This window comes from Dromaius novaehollandiae, chromosome 2 (genome assembly GCF_036370855.1).
Source record: "Dromaius novaehollandiae isolate bDroNov1 chromosome 2, bDroNov1.hap1, whole genome shotgun sequence".
NCBI lineage: Eukaryota > Metazoa > Chordata > Aves > Casuariiformes > Dromaiidae > Dromaius > Dromaius novaehollandiae.
In genome coordinates, this window is record NC_088099.1 from 113,118,154 (window position 1) to 113,137,720 (window position 19,567).

The 19,567-nt window shown below is 35.8% G+C and overlaps 1 protein-coding gene across 6 annotated transcripts in view; it reads right to left on the reverse strand.

Annotated features, from left to right (window-relative positions):
- The window catches only part of CEP192 (centrosomal protein 192), a 72,992-nt gene that overhangs the window by 30,026 nt on the left and 23,399 nt on the right, over window positions 1-19,567 (reverse strand). For all 6 annotated transcript variants that reach the window (XM_064507168.1, XM_026094334.2, XM_064507169.1 and 3 more), the window contains exons 17-28: window positions 18,021-18,189; window positions 14,609-15,461; window positions 12,545-12,693; window positions 11,480-11,710; window positions 9,885-10,010; window positions 9,358-9,501; window positions 9,104-9,167; window positions 8,517-8,656; window positions 8,277-8,369; window positions 5,168-5,280; window positions 2,824-3,000; window positions 425-515 (exon numbers count right to left, since the gene is read on the reverse strand). In XM_064507168.1, the coding sequence (XP_064363238.1) occupies window positions 425-515; window positions 2,824-3,000; window positions 5,168-5,280; window positions 8,277-8,369; window positions 8,517-8,656; window positions 9,104-9,167; window positions 9,358-9,501; window positions 9,885-10,010; window positions 11,480-11,710; window positions 12,545-12,693; window positions 14,609-15,461; window positions 18,021-18,189 (2,350 nt within the window). The remainder of the gene's footprint in view (window positions 1-424; window positions 516-2,823; window positions 3,001-5,167; window positions 5,281-8,276; window positions 8,370-8,516; window positions 8,657-9,103; window positions 9,168-9,357; window positions 9,502-9,884; window positions 10,011-11,479; window positions 11,711-12,544; window positions 12,694-14,608; window positions 15,462-18,020; window positions 18,190-19,567) is intronic.

The window sequence follows — 19,567 nt, forward strand, 5'->3', positions numbered from 1 at the left end:
CTCCACAGTGAACCAAAACAATTGGTGAAAAGACAGGCAGAAAATTAAAGAGATTTCCCCACCTCAACTCTTAACATATGCTTACTGCGTGGATGTACCTATGAAATTCTATTCTAAGGAGAAAAACTATTCAGTTTTGTCTGTTCCACTAAATTAGACAACCTAGACATTTAACCCTTAACCTCATTTAACCCTTCTGGAGTGAAGACAGTTCAATGATCTGCTATTCCAAAATAGCAAATCTGAAATTTGCTTTCTGTAATGAAATTCAATTGCAGAGGTCATCTGCAATTTGATTTCCAATCTAATTAAGCTATTACTGAGCAAATGCTACAAGTATTAAACAAGTTTTGATGGCTGTTTTATAAACAGATTATCTTGATAGTTTTGTCATAAACATGAAATAGAAGTTTTCATGAGTTACCTGAAAGCAGTCCTGATCCTGGCCTCTTATCAACAGTCTTAAATGTTGAGTCACAGACAGAGAGTTATTTCTTAGAGTTAACTTCTGCTGACTGAAAAATATGAAGTTAAATTATGTTGTGCAGAAAACTTGAATACATGTATACATTTATGGAAATGATGGAAATGGGACAGTTTTACAGCTATTTCATTAAAAAAATCGCCTCCTGTTACAGCACAATATATTAGTTCAAAAGTTATTTCTGTATTCTCAAAATTACACATTACAACATTATATACGACTATATCAGTCCTCATATAGGAAAAAGTTTTTCTGAAATTCAAGTATTGTACTTAGTAGCTTAAACTCTTGAAGCAAGCAGCAGTTGAGTCAATACAAAAGACTACAAAAAAATCTTTTAAAGATGTAGTTATGATCAAATATTCAGGACCACTAATTTATGCAAAATCAAAGTCCTTCAACCATCAGAACAGTTAGAATAAATAGAGATGGAGAAGTGCTTTGATTTAAGTGCGTTATTGGTCATATAGAAATAGCTTACATTTCAGTGAATGTAATATTCACTGAAACCATTTCAAGAATGTATTACTGGAAGTTTTATTCTTGAAATCTTCCATCTTTTGTAATTATTATTCTTAAATCTCAGGAGACTAGAATAATTTTGAAGGAATACTTCCCTTATGTAGGATCAGAGGGAAAGGTTAGTTTGACCCATCTGGAACAGTATTAGAGAACTAAATTAAGCTAAGGATAGATTTTCCTTTTAATATAATGCAACAATGAGTTACGGCTCTACGACATTGAAAAATAAATTATTTTTTTCCTCTGACACATCCTGGCATTGACAGGAAAATATTTAAGTATCCAAAATATGTTATTTCCAAATAAGAAAAACAAAAATCAACAGCTTTTCTAGATATTTTCTTTACTGTTATAATAATGTTATGCTAGCAGATCATCTTGGTAATGCAAATTAATTACAAATTAACACAGATTATGGATAGAAATCAGAAACCTTTAATACTCTACTCTCTTCAGGGTAAGGCACCGCCGTATGCAGAAAGCCAAAAAATGGCTTATTCTGGCTCAGAAGTAGACATTTTGTTCCTTGCTTTTTAACTCATTCACTGCTACCAGCTGCTCACTCCCACCATTCACTTTAAGGCTTCTGGCACTCAGATCCTTCCTTAACAGAGGTAGGAAACTTCATGAACAGGAAACTGTCATTTTATTGAGTCAAAAGCCAATCACAATAGGGTCTAACAACTCCTAAGACTGACGTAAAGGAAGAGATCATGCAATTAGATGCAAGGATGGAAGGAGGAAGAGAAGGCAAAGCCTCCCCCAAATTTCAGTGGCAGAGACTTTGTATTCTGTTGAAACAGAAATTTCAAAAATAACTTCTGCTTCCTAAACCCTGTGGTAAAACAGAACTATTTTTCAGGATGAAAATAAAATAAAAAGGTAGCAGCATAAAAGGAAGAGAAAGTTATCCCCAAACAAATACAGGCAAAGATACTATTTCAGAAATAAACTATTTTGCCTAACCCAAAAAAAAGAGGAATGTAGCTAACAGAAAGAGTTGTTTGCTACAAATGTGGATCACTTAAAAATATTAACAGGGAACATCATTAGATTACTCAAAAAGTTCAGTATCAAAGTGACAGTGGATTAGGCCAGAAAGTAATACTTAAAAGTCCAGAAATCTGCAAAACTTGCAGCCTCAACATACAAAAGGAAAAAAAGTACATCTAGACACTTCTGAACAGTTTCATTAGAACTTCAAACACTGAAGCTAGAAGCTTGAAACTAACTAAAAATCTAGACAGGAACTCCTTGTCTGAAGGGTAGCTAACCATAATTAGGGGTGCGATGGATTCTCCATCACTAAAAGTGTTAATATCAGAACACATTCAAATTCAAATTCAGGGAATTCAATAGCCTGTGCTATTCAGGTCAAACATTACCAAAGCAGATTCTTCTAGACTTAGCATCTATGAAGAAGAAGAAAAAATTCAAAAGATTCACTACTAGCAAGAGATAGATATCAAAAGAATCTTTGGAATTTTTACATCAACTTACTTAGAAAATATTTTTTTTACTACAGTTCTACTTGCATAACTTTAATTTACAAAATCTGGTATTATTCTAACTATAACTAAAGAGTCATGAAGAATACAAAAAGCTTCAAGAAGATCACAGGTGGTTTCCAAAAATTTCATGTATAAAGAAGATTTATAACATACTGTTTCTCTCATTAAGTGCACAAAACCACTTAGCTTATCACCTGTGGATTGTTAATCTGAATAGAGACAATACAGAAGTCATACTGTAAGTAAATGCATTATAAAATACTTAACATAATATTCTGTATGAATGGCTGCCCTACTTATACTTACACTGATCTTCCAAGTGTTACTCCTCCCCAGGCAATGAACTGCTTGTTGGAAAGAATGGGTGGAATGTCCCCACAGCCAGCAGCAGCGGACACAGGTCTGTTTTCCCCGCTCTCCACCTCACCTTTCAGCACCACTTCATACTGAGGCCCAGAAGGCAGCACAAGGATTTTCAAAATACTTAAAATAAATAAATAAATAAATAAATAAATAAATGACCCCACCACAACATAAGATTAATAGACAAATACCAAAAAACTGAAAAAATATTACAGACAAGCCTTTTTATACTATATTCTCAATTAAGGGGAAAAATACATACATATATATACACACACATAATATATATTTATTTTAGTTTTATAATAAAGGCCACCTTTACACATGGCAAACTTTAAATCCTTTGGGCTGCAGGCCCATGCACCTCAAGTTGTCTTTTAGTGTTTCATCTGGAAATGATTCAGATAAGTATTTCAGAGACTACAGTGACATGGAGTTATTTTTTTGCCCATGCTAACTCCTGATTGTTTGGACAGACTAATTTTGGAGATAAACATGAAATCTGATCGTCTCTCTGCACATTAAAAAATACCTTTTGTAATACCTGTGAAACTACAAGAAGTTGTTACTAAGTATGAGATATCCAAGAGCTTCAAAGTTAAACCCTGAGTCCTGTTCATAATAGGACTACTATAATATACAAACCCAAGATTGTCTTCATACTTTGTTTCCTGAGATAACTGCAGGAAAGAATACTAGGCCCACAGACAGGGAATCAGCTACCCTAGGGTCTTCAAGATACAGCCTCTAACCTACAGGACCCAGGAACAGCAGAGAAGATTACTGCCTTCTTCAAAAAGAAGAGAGAAACAGAGATGAATGAGAGCATCAGGAGCGTGGATTCAAATAAGGAATTAGAAAGAAATTGACTAACATGGAAAAGGAAAGCTGGATCTGACTGTCCAAGGAAACTGAAAAGAAACCAGAAGAATAACCAGAAATGAAACCAGAAAAAGAAGTGCTGGCTGAGTAAGGGGGACATGAGTCAGCAAAGAAATAAAACAAAAAGCTAAGGTATACAGGGAAGGAAGAGGAAATTGGAATTGCCCAAAGAAGCGAGGAACAAGAAAAAGCAGTCAGAAAAACAGAACAGAAGACACTCACCCCACCCCCCCAAAAAAAAAAGAAAAAGAAAAGAAAAAAGAGCCATAGGACAGGAAGAAAATCAAGCCTATAAGGAATAGACAGAAATACTCACTATACCAGAGGCCCACTTAGAGCCAGAAATGAAACTCAAGAGCCTTAAGTCTAGTTGTCATTGAATTTCTATGAAGCCCACTGACAGAGTCCTGTTTTCTATCAGTAGGCAATATTAACACTTGCTACTGCTTTAATTACTTTATTAGTCATTTTGCAAGCATTTGCAACTGGACTGCAAAGATTCCAACTCTACTGAGTACCTTAAGGACGTAAAGCAAAGTTATGCAAAAGGCCACATGATATGGGAGGTTAACCACTTTGTTTCTATCCATTAGAATCATACTGTCATTAGCACAGAATTTATCTAACATCACTGGCTAGGGCCCAAATAAGCCAGATAGTGAAGCTGAACACATTTTGGCCAGATTCCTTTATCCATTCTTGCTTCATTACAGCAGAATGTGGAAGATATGTAATGAAAAACTGCTCTGGAGAACTGGAGTCTGACCCTGCCATTGCCAAAAAACTCTTACATGATACCAAAATGGTCACTTGAACCAAACAAGGCTATTAGGGAGAGAACAAGGAGATTCACAGGTAATAACATACAAATGTTTGAATGCTTATAGCTGCAAATGGAACATGCACGTTAGTTTTATGCAGGACCTAGGTCTGAACATCCATTCAATTTTGGCAGCCAGAACTTATGAATACCTTTGGTCCTGATCTGTGCTTGAGTTTATCAGTTGTAAAATAGAAAGAACATATCCCTTACCTTAGCGGGGTGAAGAAGAGGGAAGCAAGTGAAGGGGCTGCTGAAGATAAATATTTTAAAGCATTCTGGTACTTTAGAGGCAAGCATCTTATAAGGGGCTCCTGAGAATTGCTCCATTTATTTAAACTAAACAAGTCACAAGACAACTGTTGACCTATGGTGGAAAAACAAACTACTCATTTTGCACTGTACAGCAAATGAATCTATGGAGCAGGTACACCCTGGCAAAATATCTGCTCTGTTGTGAATGTGGACTCTCCCCAAAACAACTGATATCAGCTTCCCCTGTGGATAAAGCTTCACATTTGTTCATGACCTTCAGGTTGAAAATAACTCTGTTTAAAAAAGATGGCATATAATCAGTTATGTTACCTTTCTGCAGTCTTTAAGTTTTTTGGAAAAAACAGGACAGCCACTTCTTGTTCTTCGCCAGGAAGAAGCAAAAGATCCTCAGGTTCAACACAAAAGCTGTCCTGATTTGATATCTGAAGAAAAAGGGGAGGAGAGTGGGGGGGGGAAGAGGGTGTGTTGCTTCTTTTAAGGGAGTAAACACATCTGCAAAGAGCAATTTGACTATGCCTTTGTTGTACATGCACTTCAGCCAATTTAAATATACATCGCATCATCAGAACTTTCACATATTCCCGCACAAGTTAAATTCTTCCAAACTTGGATGGTATAGCAGAGAAACCTCTAACAGAAACATCTCAAGACATCAACTGTATCTATAATACTGAAAGAACCTCAGAGATTCAGAGAATTGAGTAGTGCAACATGACAATGGCATGTCAGTAGCAGTGTAACATCGCTAGTCTGAACATGTGATATCAACTAATCCTAATATTAATCAGTGCCCAACATCACCACACTATCAGTGCCCAACATCACCACACTATCAGTGCCCAACATCACCACACTATCAGTGCCCAACATCACCACACTAGACTTGCATCCTATTTCCATTGCCTCTGCCCCAAGAAATGCAAAAAGAAAACCCTGAGATAAGGCCACTTCTCTATCATTCCTACTCAATCACCGATGATCATTAGGAATAATGAATACCAACGGTTATCTGTGATCATTATTCCTAACTGAAGAAAAATGAGAAGAACACTAATACTTGGACAAAGCAGGCCCCAGGCTGGAAGTAGACCTCTCAGAGTATCACTTTTTCCAGCCCCATATCACAATTTAACAGTACCAATGGGGGGGGGGGGGGGGGAAGGGAGGGAATGTTAACTGATATCACAAAAGAATCAAATAGTTCAACTCCTTACTAGCAAAGCCTGATAGAGGAGGTTTTTTTTTTCCTTTTACTCTGACTCAATTTTTTTATTCTAGATCTAGACTTCTCTGATAAAAGTTGGAGAGGATTTTATGCAACTATAGCCAAGCAATGTGTGTCCGTGTAAAAGCAATTTTCAAGCTAGAAGCTAGCAGTTCTTAACAGATAGGCTATGAACTTCAGCAATGGGAGAAGATCTTGAAAGAGGGATGTTACTAGCTTGTACAGAAGTGCTGCCCTAAGACAATCAAGACCATTAGCTCATCAGTTTGGATGAGTTTCCAGTTAAACCACCATTTGGTAGCTAACTGTGGTAAAAAATGGAAAAAAGTAAAGTCTAGATTCTTCAGTGTTATATATCTCGCTGTTTTATGTAGAACCTGCTGCTCGGCCATGTTACCAAACCTAGGTTTGGTAACATGCTAGAGGGCTTCCTGACACATGAATTTTCATGCTGCAAAGATGGCTGTCCTTCCACTGGCTTTGTATCATGGATCTAATTTTCTTAAGAAGGAAGTAAATCATTAAAAAGGAACAGTTCTTTTTCTTAAACCCATTGTCATGAATGCTCAAATCACGAACTGCATGGCTAGCTGACTGCAGAGGATATAAATTTATGACTGCTGGAAACAGGACTAATCCCTTAATATCCTATGGATTCATTTTAAGACATTTCTAAAAGAAATTAACATTTTTGTATTAGAAAACCTACATCTCTTTTAAAAGGCATTACAGGCCACAGGTCATGCAAATGCTCTTCCCATGAACTATAACTAAACTTGATTTCTAGTATATTTAAAATATAACATCATTTCAGCATATTATAGTGTTGATTTGTTACTAAATCAATAATATACATGCCTTTGATTGTAACTTCCATAAAGCCACAGAGCAAAAAAAGCTACAACTCTGTACTCCAGAAGTCATACTTCTTGTTTAAAATATAGCCTTTAAGAGACTGAACCAAATGCAAATCAACATCACGCTACATTTCCAAGTCTGGAAGTTATTTTCTGAAACATAGCCATCTGAAAAAAATACCATTAACATTAGTCCATTAAATCTCAGTTGAAAACTGGGAAAATAGTCACCACATTAAAACAAATGGAAGTTAGCCAACTTCTTAGCTGAGCATTTTTTGCTCTATAGTAATCAAAAACTTCTTTCAGCAAGATTACCTATTCTAAAAATACATCATTGTCACGAATCACACAACTCAAAAATACTGACAGCTTTAATATATTTGAAACATGAAAAAAATCTTCATTACTCTGTCTTATGGTCTTACATAATATAAAATATAATCAAGTCTTAAGCATTTCCCAGTGAATTAGGACTAAACTCAGGTCTTCAAAGCCATGAGGAATAAATCCAGCACGCTATCAAATCAACTCACTGGAAGGATTTAAAAAAAGTTGTAACAATTACCAAAATCTTAAGGGACATTTAAAAACATATTCTTCAAATATATTCAGAGGCTAAAGGTCAGAGGCTGGTATTTTCTGAAGAATTTCTATGATGGTTCTGCAGTATTTCAGGTTATTCACAAAAATATTTCTGCAATGTAATTTTAATCTGGAACAATCACCAATTCCACATGTTTTAACTCTGATCCTCTGTTCACTTAATGTCTCAAATGACAGCCTCACAGACCCCAATTTTATTTATTTTTTTTAATGTAAAAGAGGCCCTGATTGCTCCATATGTTGACTTTGAAATGCTACTTTGAAATAAGTCTAGTTATGTTTCAGTCTGGGACCGTATCTTCCACAATTCTCAGGAAAATTAGAGTCAGATAAAGAGAACATATATACCTGAAAAGCACTAAGCATCATACATGACTTGGCAAGATGTCCAGTGAAAATTAATACAGCTTTGTTAAAAATTAAAAATGTTTCTTCATGCAAATATAACTCTGCTCTAAATGGGCATTACTCCACAGGCTAACTAACATCTGCATAGCACAGGATTTGCTGCTTTTACCAAATATAACAGAAGCTTACCAACAAAACACTCATCCGTTTTTTTTCAATTGCATGAGCTGACCTCTTGGCTACCTTTCATCCTCTTTACGGAAATTTGTTAACCCCTTTGCCAAACCACACAGTTAAGCTAGCATCCCAAGGGCTAGCTCGAGTTTCGATAAAATGTTTACAGTACAAAATCCGTGATTTCAAGAGGAAGAAGTCAACCTACCTTAACTTTTAGATACACACCAATGTTTCCAGCATTTTTCAATGGCAGCTGCTGTTTGGATGATGAACCCAGGCTAGCAGACAGACATATTGTCTGGAAAAAAAATGTTTATGTGTATGTGTATAGATATATATATATATATACACACGCATATATACAAACAAACATAATACAAAAAGAAGTAGGCTATAAGAGGCGGAATATTCTTAAAACACACTGTCCTCATAAATCCACTCAAACCTGTAAGTCCTTTGGAGCATGTATCCTCGCTGTTCCAGCTCTTGCTCGAAGAGGAATACTTTTAATCACACTGGTAGGTCCTGGACTATCCACTTCCACATCAACTCTTGCCAAGAATTCATCTGCTGGACCTAAGGTATCTAGGAGCAATTCCATAAGTGACAAAACCAAGTAAGTCTGCCAGCAGCAAAGGGCATTGCTAAGGATTTGCATCTCACTTCAGTATTTCCAAACCTTTCCCTCAGCAGGGATATCAATAGAAGCTCTCCCTTACTCAGTCAACAATTTTTTGCAAGTCTCACACATTCTTAAGATTTTTACCTGTCAAATATGGCTGAAATTGTCCCTAAAACACACAAACCAAAAAACATTCTGGCCAGGGACAAAGTTGATAACAAATTAATAGCATAAAAGTATTCCTCCTCCTCCAGTTACTAAAACTGAACACGATACCTGAAATATTAGGACACACAGACCAAAGCTGAAGCGTTTTGTTTAGAACTGCAGGAACAAGCTGCAAATTTGAAAACATGCATACAATAAAAAAAATCAAATTTTTGTTAAAAGGAAAAACCAAATTGCCATACCTGAAGAAGAAACTTGTTTCTTAGGTGCATGGAACAGAACCCAAACTGTTAATGCTTCAGGATCCTGAAAAAGAAATCAGTTGACTCCTCTCAAGAGGGTGAGGGAATTACTGAAAAAACACAACACTTGCTGCAACAAAAATATTGCTCAAATCAGTAGCTCCCCAGCAATTATTATTGCTAATTCAGATATCCAGAACTGTCATTTCAGACAGTAATTAACTGTAAGAATTAGTGACCAATGAACTACTCACTTGTCCATCATAGCTTGCATGTATCACATGATTTACAACTGATGGAGCTGCTATCTGAGAAACTGCATCCATTTGAAATGGGTGTTCATTAGAAGGATTAACTGGTTCCTTGGAAAATGTGAAGCAACGCCAAGCCACTGCATTCTGTCAATGAAATACAGTTTTAAAAATATTAAATCCTCTGTCATTAACAACAATATCCTGACAAGGCTGAGAAACACAAGGGAAGTTCTGGATGTTCTAAATATGAGAAACCAACCAAAGACTAGCCCACAGCTTGAGTTGGCATGCCCCAGGCAAGATTCAACTGTCCCAGAAGCATTCTTTTAGGTACCATTATAGCTAAATCAGGCTCCCCACCCTGCAAAATTTATTTTCCTTACTAATCCCAGATTTCTCTGGAATTTTACAATTTTACACAATGTTAAGAATATACTTCTTAAAGAGAGTTACCATAAATTTTCTTAGTGTTAAAATTAAATATTACGAAAAGTTCATTTTGCATATAGTAAGTTTGCTATACTTACTGCATTGATAATAAGTCTAATTGGCACAAAAGCATGGGTTTTGTTGATAAGTTTTAGTGGAAGAGCCTTCCAACTGCCAGAAGTCAAGTCACCAAAATCCAGGCAATCTGTTTTTCCCATTTCCACCTGGTTTTAAAGTAAAGCAACACTTATAAAAAGGAAGGAAAGCTTCCAGAAGACACTACCACAAGAAGGCAGCAGGAAACTAAAGATATCATTCACCTACTCCATCCTGTAACACTATACCCACATACAATACACTTCTCCTACCCCAGTTGAAAGGTAAGAAAAAAGTTTCCTTTCATTCTGAATCAATTAAATCAAATTCAGCACAATATTTATCCATCAAAACCCAGTACAGAGTCAAGTTATTTTGGCTAATTTAAAGGAAAACAAAATAAATTAAGCCATGATTATTACTAGCAAGTAGGAAACATCAATTGCAACATTTTTTCTATTTAAACTTTCGGAAAATAACTAAAGAGGAGTTAATTTTTGTTAGTATAAGAACACTTGAGCACTGTGATCTGCAGCTAAATACAGCCTTTGTTTGTTACTCTTCCCAGCCTCAAGAATAGAATAAAATATGCAGATATATAGCATAAGGTTTAATTTTAATTTAAATATGAAGCAAGCTGGAATGAACTACACCATGAAGAACATGGAAAATGATGGATTTTTGCCAAACTTAATGAAAAATGCATTGAATATTAAATTCAAATTTATGGAAGAACATGAAAAAAAATCAGTATATTCATTCATACATATTTGACTAGAACACCTTTAAAATTACTTAAAAATTTGTATTTAACCAAAAAAGGTTAACAAATCAATTTAAAATGAAAAAAATATATCTGTGGTTAGCGCACTCAGAATTTGACTTGTGTCAGCAGGGTCTCAGACTATAAGGCATTGTTTTGAGGCACATTTGGAAAGTAACATCATACTCATTTCTGCCTCATAACAACTCTAAATTTAGGACTATACAGAACCAAATTTAGTTCTTAGAGTTAATATCACACCCTCTCCCACTTGGTAGTTCTTCATAAGACAGAAGACAAAGAAAATAGTTTATACATCCAATTATTTTTAATTTTGAACTAGTATGAAGTAAGAAAATATTCTCTTTGACCCTTATATAAACTGAAAGTAAGAACTAATCAAGCCAAAAGCTAGTTCATGCTAGAAGCAATACAGAAATGCCTACAACTGGGAATGAATGCTGTTATTGGTCATATTTTGATGCCTACTGACATCTAATATAGCCGATAATGAAACCTGAAAAAGCATCAAACATTAAAGCTCTCATCCTATCATTTCATCTAATTCTTCTAATAACGAAAAAGTAGTATCTTTAAATTCATTATCATCAGACATTTGCATAATAATTCTTCATGCACAGCAAGGTACCCTTCCGCAAATAAAACTTAAGTAGTTTTAAGCTTTTATTAAGTGATCTCCCATACACCCTTCATACTTGGTTCCTCATACCTCATACTTGGTTCCTTTGACAAACAATCTTGCATTGCGATTTATTTTTGGTATCATTAAACTATTCATAAAGTTCCCAACAAAAAACAGAATTAGCTACTTACTTCTATATTAGGATTTTCAGCAACTGCTGTCAGAACTACTCTACTTGCCAAAGCTTCTGCCTGAACTATTGTCTCAGCATCTGCAGAAACTGGCCAAGATGAAATACTGAGAATACACTGAAAGATCCCTGAATGACAAGGTAAGAAAAGTATTTTCAGGTCATCATTACAATGGGGTCCTACGATAGTTTTGTTCTTGAACACAAGACATTGGTATTTCACAGGATCCATCTGAAAAGCAAACAAAAAAACCTGTCCATTTCTCAGGCAAAAGGGCTGTAGCACAGCTTCTTCAACACACCTACAGAGTACATTTACCCAGTAACCATTGCTCAGCACACAGATTTTGTACATGTTTTTGCTCAGTATTGATTATTGTTTCTTCATATCTATGTCCTATTTCCATATCATTCAAATGTTGCATTTTGTTTTAAATTAAAAGAGTTAAAACCATGACCCAGTCTGAAAGTTGCTGCGATTTCTATACAGCATGTAGTGGTTGAGATTAATACTGGGATGACAGCATTTGTTATGTTTGAAAATCAGCTTGTGGCTAACATCTTGATTTTGATAAAGATCAACAGCAACAATAATCAGTTTGACTTAGTGCTTCCTACCAAAAATGAGACAAGCAGGGAGAATAGTAAGCGAAAGGTCACTAGCAAATCCTAGTGCAGATGCCTTTAAGCTTCTTGTTGAACATATTCATAAACAGTCTGCAAGAAGGAGTGACTGTTTGCAAGTGATACTATTCACAGTAGTAAAAATAAATCTCAGGTTTGAAGAGCTATGCAAGAGCCTCATGACATTGAGTGACTAGGGAAATAAATACAACAGGAAGAAACTTTAACTCATGTGTGTACACACAATCATGGATTTTTTGTTTTATTTTTTAAGGAATTATTCAGAGGAACTGAGAACAAAATCAGAAGCCATGCCCCTGGAAGGACACACGGTGCATCTGCTGGAGAAGATATGCAGTGTACAATGAACTCTATAATTTTAGTTTGACCTCTGATAAGATTATAGCATTAGGCTTACAACTTTATTAAAAGAAAGTCTTACCTTTTCCCCGTCAACTGAAACACTGATTATGCCAATGCTGACCTGCAGCCACCGTTCAGTTGGATTAAAAACGCTAAGAGTGGTCGGTGATGCAATTCCCACACAACAAGTATTAGGGAACTTCAGCTCTCCTGGTACTTTCACACATGCTTGGGAAGAAAGCATGCTCCTGTTAGTTGCAAGCACCCAGAAGCAAGACATTAATTACAGGCTACTGAGGCTGTTGTCATGTCAAGTTTGTAACCTCATCTGACAAATGCTTCTTTAAACCAAGGATGATAAATTTCTGACTTCCACCGTTCTCATAAGGATGTTTTCTCCTGCCTGATATTTAGCATTTCAATAAATTGTTTTTAACTTGCACCTTACTTGTATTTCTACTGTTACGAACAAAAATGCTTATGGAAATAGCAACTGCCATGCAATCACTAACCCACAAAGTTTAAAACTACTGAGTGATCAACACTTGATCAATACTAGCCCACGTCACAAAAGGTGAGTATTTAGGACATATACACTAACCAAAAAAAAAAAATTTTTTTTTAAATCTAGCATACAACCATTACCTAAAAGGTGTTTAAAAATTCTTTTGTCACAGAAAACACCAAGCATTCTCTTCAAGCAGATTTTTGCTGCAGAAATGCTGCTACCAAAAGCTATTATCAGCATATCAAAACAAAATCTGACTTCAAATACTTTACTTCCAGAAAGTCTTTACTTCTAAAATATTCAAAACAGTTCTTTCAGACAAACTGTAACATCATAGCAACAACTCAAAGCACAAATGGCAGTAAGAGTTTTCTCTGGCATGCCAAGATCAATTTTCATTATTCCATCCATAAACCCACTCATGGATACTCATGTCAAAATAAATGCTCAACTCCTTAGTTAGAAGGGCATATACACATAACTACAAGCGGTAAAGCTTTAGTTACTTGAACAGCAAATTTTATTTTAAAGCCATACATTCTTATTCTCCTCCAAAACAGAAAATTTAGCGTAACTATTAAGATAAAAATACAGACTAAGACTAGCATCACTGAACACTAATTTCAAGGTCAAAGAATCAAATCTGCCAGAAATCAAGTGTAGGCTAAACCAGACATTCAGAGAAGTTCAAAAACCTGTACAAGAACCTAGCAATTATATGCATTAAAAATATGCAAAGAGCAAGATGGTTCAGATTTTACGATTTCAAAATGCAGTAGTAAGATCAATGACTTAGATCAATACAGAGAAAATAAACTATAAGCTGTTAAAAAAAAAAACACACAAGGACCTGCTCAGCTGAAAGCCAGTATGATCATATTCATTTTAAAAGATCAGAAAAAACAGAGAATCCTTACCACCAGAGGTGAATCACTAACAAATGCAAATCTTCTATCTCACTAGCTTGGCATTTCATCTCAAACAACCAGAAAAAGTGCAGAGAAAAACAACTAAAGGGATCATAGGTTAAAACAAACCAAAAACTCTTTAAAATGAAAAAAATTAATTATATTGCTTTGATTTAGAGGAAAGTAAAGATACAGAGAAACTGCAGAAAGTACCAAAGGCATCTGGCAGCTCTTCTTTTCCCTTCATAACCAGAAAAAGGCTTAAGACCTCCACCCTCCTCCTGCTTTTTTGGTTTAACTGCCTGCTAACACAAATTCAGCAAGAGCCAGAAATGCCTTCTACTTTCTAGCTAAAATCTAAGTTAATTTCAAGAGGGTGATCCATCCTGTCTCCTCCCTAGCATGACCTGCAGCTAGACTTTCTCTTCCTCATGATTATCAAAGACAATGCTGGATCTTTTAAATAAACACAAAAACAAAAGAATACGGAAATTTAGCCTCTTTACTAACATATCTTTTGAGACTGTTACGAGACTATTGAATTCAGAAAACATTGTTAAATATGGAAAATTAGGAATACCATTTTTTAAAATATTAAGCTTTCATAAAGGATAGTTGTAGTTATACACAGTAAATAAAAATTGACTACTGAAAATCTCACCATTTTCATTTTAGCCACTTTTGTCCACTGCTATATTTTAAGTGTACTTAAAAAAAAATGTCTTACCAAAACCAGGTGACACTGATGATTCCCACTCATTTCTACCAACTCCAAAGTGTTGTCCCATATATGATTTTATATTTAAGATATTCTTGTTCCAAGCAGAATGTGGATTATAAAGTGAAGCTGCACCCAAAGATTCAGGACCAATATTTGGACCTAAAGGAATTCCTAAAGTAACGGGGTTCTGAACATGTCTTGCAGGGATCCCAGAGCCAGGAAGCCCTCCTGGGAGGCCAAAACCTGCAGAGCTGCCACCATGAAACCGAGACAAAGCCGTACTTCCAGCATATGGTATATTTCCCAGATGCTGTTGTGCAAATGGAGTTGTTGCAAGTGAACGTCCCGTAAGCAATGTGGGAACAGATAAGCTTGTTTGACTCTCAGAAGCAGGAAGATACTGTTCCTCAGATGAGTTATGATTTAATGGAATATAACTGCTTAATCCAGGATATGTGGGTAATACGTTTAAAGATGGTAATCCCGGTCTCTGTGCTTTGCTTGTATGATCCTGCCACACTTCTGGTTTATCAATATTCTCAGACAGCGGCTGAAAGATGCCTGATTTAACGTGGTCTAGCTCTTTATGATTTGATGTTATGTTTGAAGGATCAGATGCAACTTGATTTTCATTTGTTGGAAAACCTTCGTTGGACAGTTTTTCGCCGAATACTTCACTTTCAAGTTTACTTTTAAGACTTACAAGTTCTTTTTCTTCTGATTTCTGATCAATATTAAGTAGTGTGCCTTTTCTCTTTCTTTGACATGAGTAGTCTTTTAGATTTTCATTTTTATCTTCCAGTGAAGGTGTTGGGCTGGCTTGAATTATTGTTGTGCTCAGTTCACTGGCATTTTCACTCTAAGTAAACAAATATAATATACAAATTATAAATTCCAGAAAAACAAATAGGGTACATAAAGCAAGACAGACTAATACTGACACTGCCATTCAATGTAAATGATAAAGTTTGTCAAGTCTGGTCTGGAGTTCTGCTTTTGTAATATCTGCGGCTCTTCAACTTGAAAAAGAAAAACTGTTAACTTCAAGCTGCGTGTTATTTGAAGTCACATTCTAGCCAATAATACCAGAAGAATGCTCTGCTCTCTCAAATTAGCAGCAGCTAAAACATCTTCCACCGAGCCAACAACATTTGACTTTCTATGATTTTATGAAGTCATTCTGCGGGAAAGTAACCATGGTCTGAAAAAATAAATGGGGGCAGCTTCCTAGACTCACTGACAGATTCACAGACACCATTATTCAAAGAATTTTTTTTAAAAAAAGAGTGAATTAATTTCTTAAATGAGAAAACTAATTGTATTTGTTTCTCTCTCATTGTTTTTGGGTCCAATATGAGGAAGAATTTCCTATTTAAATATGCAAGAATCAGCCCTAAATAGCAGCACCCAACAGTAATATAAACTACATTTCTCCCTACTCTTTATGACTTTGCTGAAGTAATGCAAAGGTGTTTACTCAGATCTAAGTTTCTTCTGACAAAAAAAAGAAAAAAAATGAGAATCCCCAAGTGTTAGGGCCCACCAACAAAAAGTGGATTTGGTAGCATATCAAATCTATACTTGGACAGGATTCTTAATAAAAGTTGAGGAACAAAAGCAGTAAGTTATGGTAAAATAATAGAGAGATTTGTTGAAAACAAAAATAACTCTACTGAAGTCATCCTTACCAGCTTTTTCTTTAAGAACAAAAATATGAACTGAAGGGTCCTGAGCCAAATCAGTAAGCAAAAAGGATTAGTCTGAAATACATAAAAATGCACTGATCCAAATACTTTTTTTTGCCCACTCACACAAAGAAATTATTCAAGCTCAGAGACCTTCCATTTTGGCAAGCATGCATGGTGTGGGTGGAATGAGCCCACCTCATCCACACACTCAGTTTCTCTCAAACCCAGAATCTTATTGTTTGTACTGGTAAATAAAACCAGGAGAAAAAAGTAGGAGTCATGAATATGCATACACACGTTTGAAGGAATTTCCTGTTGAGTTAGCTGTCAAGAACAGAAGTGATTCCCCCCTCTCATCCACTGTGCATGGCTAGTAACAATATTAATGGTACTAGTCAGTACAGATTATCTGGAGGAAGAACGATCATAGAGGAACCATCCTCTCATAACTGGCGTCACACTTATCAGACTTCACAACACAGTGGATGGAACTCTAGGTAGCTCCTCTGCAGATTCAGAAATGAAAATATTCTTTAGATATGCTACAGAGGTTAATTTTCTCTTGCAAAGCATACCCAGATCACTGATTGATTCCATTTTAGCAGTTTCAAAAACAATACTTGACAGTCTGATATTAGAAGAATCAGGCCCCGCTTAGAACAGCTGTACATAGAGATCTCTGACATAGGAACAAACAACAACAACAAAAAAGCTGTACAAAAAGGCACAGAGTATTTGCAGTACAAAGCAATTGCTCAACACTAATCAAGTACAATTTGGGAGGCCACGGAAGGAGGGTGAAAGAAGGGGGAAAGGACAAGAGAGTGGCCACTGGATTGTTACAGGAAAGTAAGTTGCAAGTTACAATACTTTAAAAGTGAATTCAGCACCAGTATCTGAGGCAAGATGGCTCCAGGCCAAAAAACCCAAAACCAAAACAAACAAAAATAAAGCACACACACCTTACTAGTGTTCAAGGGAGAGGGGAGCTCCACTGCCTAAACAGACTGCATTATAAGTATTCAGACCTGTAAGAAGCCTGAGGCCAGGGGCATGAAAGTGGCTCTTAAAAAGCACAGACAAGATAAACGTATCTCTCAGCAAAAAGTTATTAACCCAAAGGAATAGGTTAACAGTAATTAATAAAAATTCTCATTAGTACAAAGACAGAACTTTACAAAAAAGCCGCTTGAGGATCTTCTCGTTGAACTGTCCTGGGGAACAAATAAAATTCAAACAGTAACTTCTCTTCAAGACAAAGGGGCAAACTAGTATGCAGCTGGTCATGTACAACACCAAGAAAAGCTCAGTTATATGGTTCTAGAGTCTTGTCACCTCATATGTGTTTCAGACACAGAAAAGAATCAAGAGCTGATGCTGCACCAGCATGGACTGCAAACACCCATTCAGATTTGCCCTTGGTTCCCTTCTTATGGGACTAAGATCCCCACTGGAAATATTAAGACAGAAAAGAACAGATATTCCCCTGTGTTACCAGAGTAGCTAGACTTAGAGGAAAATGGCTTTAGCCCAGAACATGCCCTTCCTTTTTCCTGATAGATTGAGCATGAGCAAAAGTTGCTGCTGGTATTCCTAAGAGGAAGTGAAGGCCTCACTAAGCTTTCACTAGAGACCAACAAAAGTATAGTTTTTTATATACACGTACACGCTCATGCACGTAGACACACAGCATACAGTTAGCATATAGTTACTGTTAAAGATTCTCTTACCCAGCTCATCTCTGGATGATGTATTATGGCTGTATTCTTAAGGGTGCTGTCAGATGCAGAGACATACGTTAATCTGCTCATGCTAGGACTTGAGTACACTGACTGGGGAAGTATGCTCTCATTGCAGGACTTCCAGCAATGTGATGTACAAATAAAGTCAGTCTCAGACCTGAAAAACAGATTCCAAGTATGTCAATAATGGAATATATTCCATTGCTGACCAAGAAAACATGAATGCTACACATTAGCTATACTACTTTAAATCAGCCTATTGAGCTGTTTTGTTTAGTACAATCAGCAGAAATTAGTTTTTTAACTATCAATTAACCTTTACAAATTCTGGCCTTGATGCACATACAACTCATTTTCATTGGATATAAATTCATAAGGCAAAGCGTGAGAGTTCCAAAACCAAACTCAGATACTAAGGTCATAGAAACAATACAACTTATTAATAGAAAAGCAAATCAATACACCATCTAATTAGATAGCAGAATACCAAAATGAAATCATTCAATATTTCAGGCATCATGCATTGGTATTTCTTATTCACTGATCAGATTCCCTTCATTTCACACACCCGAGAACATGGGATCTTTTTTGTCAAACAAGAGAAGAATAACATGAAAATATTTTAATTAAATCACTGATCATTTTAACCAGAAATCTTAGTGTATTCCACACTTGCAAAAATGTATGTCTGAAAATTTTAATTTCTGAGAAATACCAAACACCTCATGATTCTAATACCACCTCCAACAAACCAACTGCAGTTAAACATCAAATAGTGAACTTAACAGTCAAGCCAAACAAATCAGCATCTCTTCTTTTACAAGAGTATATATAGCCATTGGCTACTGGCCAAACTAGTCAAACATGTTAAAGATTACATGATCACCTAATTCAAGTTAAAAAGAAAACTATCATAGTGGCAATCTTACAATTTATATTTATATAGTAATAATAAAAATACCAAGAATAGTAAAGGCGCACAAAGCTCATTTCAAAATGTTGCCCTTTTAGTTGCGAGGAAATCCTCAAACCCTAGATACAAGTTGCAGTTTCAAAATAGAGCGTAGGTTATAAATGAATGTTTCCTGATCTACTTCACTATGGCAAAGCGAAGCAACTAAACATCATCAGTACTGACATGTCAAGCTTTGTATCGTATAACAAGTGTACCATAGAAATAAAAGCTATTTGGTTGGTAGTTATTAGATGAATCACAGTAAAAAAAACAGTAAAATAAATAGGGCATTTTACAGCTCTAGCATCACAAAATCTTAGGTGTCTGAGCTACCTGAATAACTAACAAGCCGGGTATTTTGCATTCTTCCTTTAGGTTATAAACTGGACAACCCCAGGCAGAAAAAAGCATATTCCCATCCAGCATCTCAGTCTCATCATGCCAGTGAGGAAGATAAAAAGTCAACAAATGCTTAAGACCTCCTCCCTACATACATAATAAAAACAAACAGAAAGCTTAGTCTATGAATGAAGTCATAGCCCAATAAGCACCTTCTATAAACAGAGGTCACGAACAACAT